This window comes from Acyrthosiphon pisum, chromosome X (genome assembly GCF_005508785.2).
Source record: "Acyrthosiphon pisum isolate AL4f chromosome X, pea_aphid_22Mar2018_4r6ur, whole genome shotgun sequence".
In the NCBI taxonomy this organism is placed as follows: Eukaryota; Metazoa; Arthropoda; class Insecta; order Hemiptera; family Aphididae; genus Acyrthosiphon; species Acyrthosiphon pisum.
In genome coordinates, this window is record NC_042493.1 from 105,700,737 (window position 1) to 105,705,214 (window position 4,478).

The window sequence follows — 4,478 nt, forward strand, 5'->3', positions numbered from 1 at the left end:
TTAGTGATAAACTTAATGACAAATGAAAGGTGATACATGGGCATTGTTTAATTTAAACGACCTATTTATGTTAATTTATAGCCCAATACGTGAACCGTATGATATAACATAGCCCATACCCCATAGGTATGAAAAAAGTTAAAAATGACAATGAACATATTTTGTATAATAAATCGATTAGTTTCAACGAACAAACCTTTTGAAAGTTAGGTAATAATTTATAAATGTTAGTTAATATTGAAATGAAATAAAAACAGAATTAGTTGATTTAAGATGTTGAAAGCGTAAATGTTTTTTGACGTATTAATAAATAATAATTTATTTACTTGATTCAAATTATTAATCGTTAAAAAAATACAACGTACCTATAATAGGATATTCATAGATAAATATTTCAGTGTGACTGCCATAATATCATTAAGCTGATTGGATTTCGCGTTGTGCCGTTGTAAGTAATTATCAAATTATAATCATTTTATCATGTTACTTCTTACTAAATTACAATTTATACAAATATTTAAAAACAATATTGACTTCCATTATTTTCGACATCACTGAGTATTTATTTTATTTGTATCGATATTATATGCTTATTATCCTCACTGGACGTATAAAAAGTCTAAAAAATATATACAACTATAAACTGTAAAAGTATTATGAGAGTAAGACAACATTGCTATATTTTATCGATTTTTTATCATGGCATGATAATAACTAGGAAGTCAATTGAAATTTAAGTATGAATTATAGAACTGGGTACCTATAGGTACATAATGATAAATTTAATAGTCTATTAAATAACTGTACCTATTCAGACATAAAAATACTAAAGAAAAACAAGACTATACATTAAAATCATGGGAAGAATATCAAACCAGAAAATTAACAACAATCGATTAAATTAAACAAATTGGCATGAGTTACCATATTATAGTAAAAAATAGATTTAGTTGAGATAATAAATATTATTTATTTATTTGAATATACGGGCTAGGCCCTTTTTTACATAGAAAAAACAGGTAATAATATGGTTTACAAAGAAAGAAAAGTAAATAGAAGATGGAAGAGAAAAAAAAAATAATAATAATTATAATAACAATAATATTAATAATATACATATGCATTTCAATACTAATAAATATGACAGAGCTAACTAAAAGAGAAAGTGGGGTCCAGATTGGCGTTATGCATCATGATATAATATAATAAATTATATGACAATATAATACATTTTTAACCATAACAGTTAGAGTTAACTGAGAGTCCTAGGTCTCTAGAAGGAATACGTATTAGTCTATATACATTTTGATAAATCTATATATTTATAGTTCGCCCAAAAAACTTATTAGATACATTTGGGGTCCGTGTAAATTTCGCCAAAATGATATGTATGAATTCGCCAAATTGATATGTTATTTTGGGTCTTTTTAATATAAGACGAGTAACATATTTTCGTTATTAACTTTTGATTCAATGCATACTTATCGCGTTAATTTCCTATCTGTATTGAGTCAAATTGTACTGACTGCGTTTTTATGCAATCGTTAATGCGCATTAAGATTAAATTGATTCGCGATTAGGTGCATATAAATAAATTTTATATTTTATATGTATTTTTATCGCAATAATTAAATCATAAAAAATTGAACATTTATCTTAATCCAGTCTAAATAAAATGAGTAGTGAAGTCTACAAATATTATAAAAATAGAACATCTAAAAATCTACTGTATATTACCTTCTCCCCTAAAATATGGTACTACTAAATTAGCAAAACTATTGTTTACTTATTTAAAAACAAAAAATAAATACTATAATGTTATGTAGGTAGGTAAATTAAAATAGTTTTATAATTTAGACGGTTTCAGACGTAATTTTCTAAGAAGTATTACATAGACAACTTATTATGGTTCTTACTTCTTACATCAATTATATGGCATTATATTTGTGTGTATTAATGTTATTACTTATTACTTAAGTAGGACTATCAGTAATTCTGAAAATGAAATTTGTTTTATCAACAAGCCTTCTATGATTTAATCAAATAATTTTTCAATATTTGATGTTAAAATATTAAATAGTAATATATCCGCCCTGCATTACCCATATAATATATATTGCAGGTATATATAGGTGTATCTAAACCTATTATATTATAAAATGCACCAGAACGCATTTTATTCTATATATCGCCAACAATTTCGAATACATTAATAATATTGTCAAACATATTATTATTATTATTTTACATCCCTTTCTACAGGCGCGTCGTATTCCTATTGTGTGTATCTTTGTCGCAGCAAATCCATTGTCCCGTGTGTATGTTATTTTGTTTCCCGTCGCTTAGCACTTTTCTTGGATTTCACGCCTGACCGTAACACGGTACCGACGTACCTAAACCCTGAAATACCTATAAAATAAATGTCATACCGTTCTACCTCCTTTTATTCATACGCCTCTATTACCAGTGTACAATACAAATATATGATGACTTCCATATCGTCGTCTGTTCTATACATAATATACAATATATAGTATATATATTATTATTAATATAGTACGCTGCTCATATATACATTAATGCGTATAGTTTATATAGTGTTTAGACTTGTATGTACAGTAACATGGCCGAAGCCTGTTTTTTGGGGCCAGTGCCTCGACCAAAATCGGTCGGTGAGTCTGGACTGATCCAATGTGTAAGACTGTAGATCTGTGTAGATTCTGAGGTGTTATACTAATTAGTAATAACTCATAAAAATGTATCACATTTAAGTATTTAACTTACCGTACAATCTATAAAAGTGACGGTTATGTAGTGTATTACTAAGTACTTTTAGCCGAAGCACATGATATAGCATATATTTTGATATAACAAATAGTGAGTTAGTTATGCTTCTGCATGACTTCTAATTCTAGCCTATTTAGGTAACTGCCTATATGTATTATTTAGTAACTATTATTATATACATATAACGATATAACCTATTTAGTTCACATACGGTACATTCTGTGGCTTGACACTTTTGGAAGCATGAGAATGTTGAATTTTTTTTAAGTATGTTTGGGTTATTTGTCATTTCTGCTAACGGAGTATTAAAACAAGGAAAGGAAAATAGTTATAGTATTGTTACTCTACTAGCTTCAATAAAGCGAACTTATTCAGAAATATTCAATTACCTACTTGTATACAATTTAAAGATAATTTCAGTTTAAATAGATTTAAAAAAAAAACCTAAAATAAGTACTAATTTGACCATACCTGGGTGATGGTGATAGGTATAGAACAAAAAATTCGTTATCCAAAAAAAAAATGTTATACACTCCACTGCCAATGTATCATATTTAAGGGGGATTCGAAACCCTGATTTTCTGTTTTTGTCTAACACACACGCGCGACATAGGATTTTAGACTAGTTCTTAGTCAAAGATAATTATATTCTGCATTTTTCGTAATTTTTTCGTATTAACAAAAACAATGAACTAATTAAATTACCGGTCTTTACAGTTATTATACATTCGAATTTTGATTATTATCCAATGTTTAACTTCAAACGCACCAAATGTTTATAAAAAATTAATTGTGACTGCATCTTTGATATTTTTCAATAATAATTTTTATACTTAATAAAGACCAGACAGATAAATTCACACCAACTAACGAAACTAAACGTGAACTATGACGAAAATAATTTATAATTACATATTATTATAATAATATATACATTCCAATATAAAACTATATCTAGTAGCGAATAGGTCGTCATTTGTTAGACAGTTTGTTTTAAGCTCCGATAAAAAATGTGATTGAAATAATTGAGTTAGTATTATTAATTTAAATAGTTCATTATCTAGAATATTTGGAAAGTAAGAAAAATATTATGCGAGTGATGTTATAACTTAAATAGGTGGGTATGTGGATTTTGCTCTGCTGTACAGTAGGTTACAAGTAGGTCACTGTATAATGGATGGTATTAAATTTGAATTCAATGATATAATATCATTGTATAAGAAAAACGATACTGAGCGGAGACGGTATGTCAGTCTAGGTATAAGACATAATATTATATTGTAGTCTGTAGTATTTAAAAAAAATTGACCTAGAATAGGTACCTATAATAAATTCCAAATTAATCATATCATAATATCTATTAGGTATTTATAACGCGTTAAACATCAACAACAAACCGTGATACTATCATAGATATATAATAGTATACTTTTGAAGTTTCAAGTATACCCAAGAATAATATTATACAATCACAACAAAATAACTAAAATAGTTATTCTAGGTTTTTAATATGTAATTTCGTCCAAATTTGTACTCAAAGTGACTATAAAAATAAACTGTGTAAATGTATTTTTTAGATTTTTTGGTAACAGAATTAATTACTTACGTGGAATCTTGTTTTAAATTTTCAATTCTTAGATACAAAAGTTGAACATTTTATAAATTCTTAACTACAACATAATTATTCAAAT

At 26.7% G+C, this 4,478-nt stretch overlaps 1 protein-coding gene across 1 annotated transcript in view; it reads left to right on the plus strand.

Moving 5' to 3' along the window:
* Window positions 1–2,623: 2,623 nt before the first annotated feature.
* The window catches only part of LOC103308263 (zinc finger protein 525-like), a 13,146-nt gene continuing 11,291 nt past the window's right edge, over window positions 2,624–4,478 (plus strand). Inside the window, exon 1 of the mRNA XM_029485371.1 lies at window positions 2,624–2,695. Coding sequence (XP_029341231.1) covers window positions 2,624–2,695 — 72 coding nt within the window. The remainder of the gene's footprint in view (window positions 2,696–4,478) is intronic.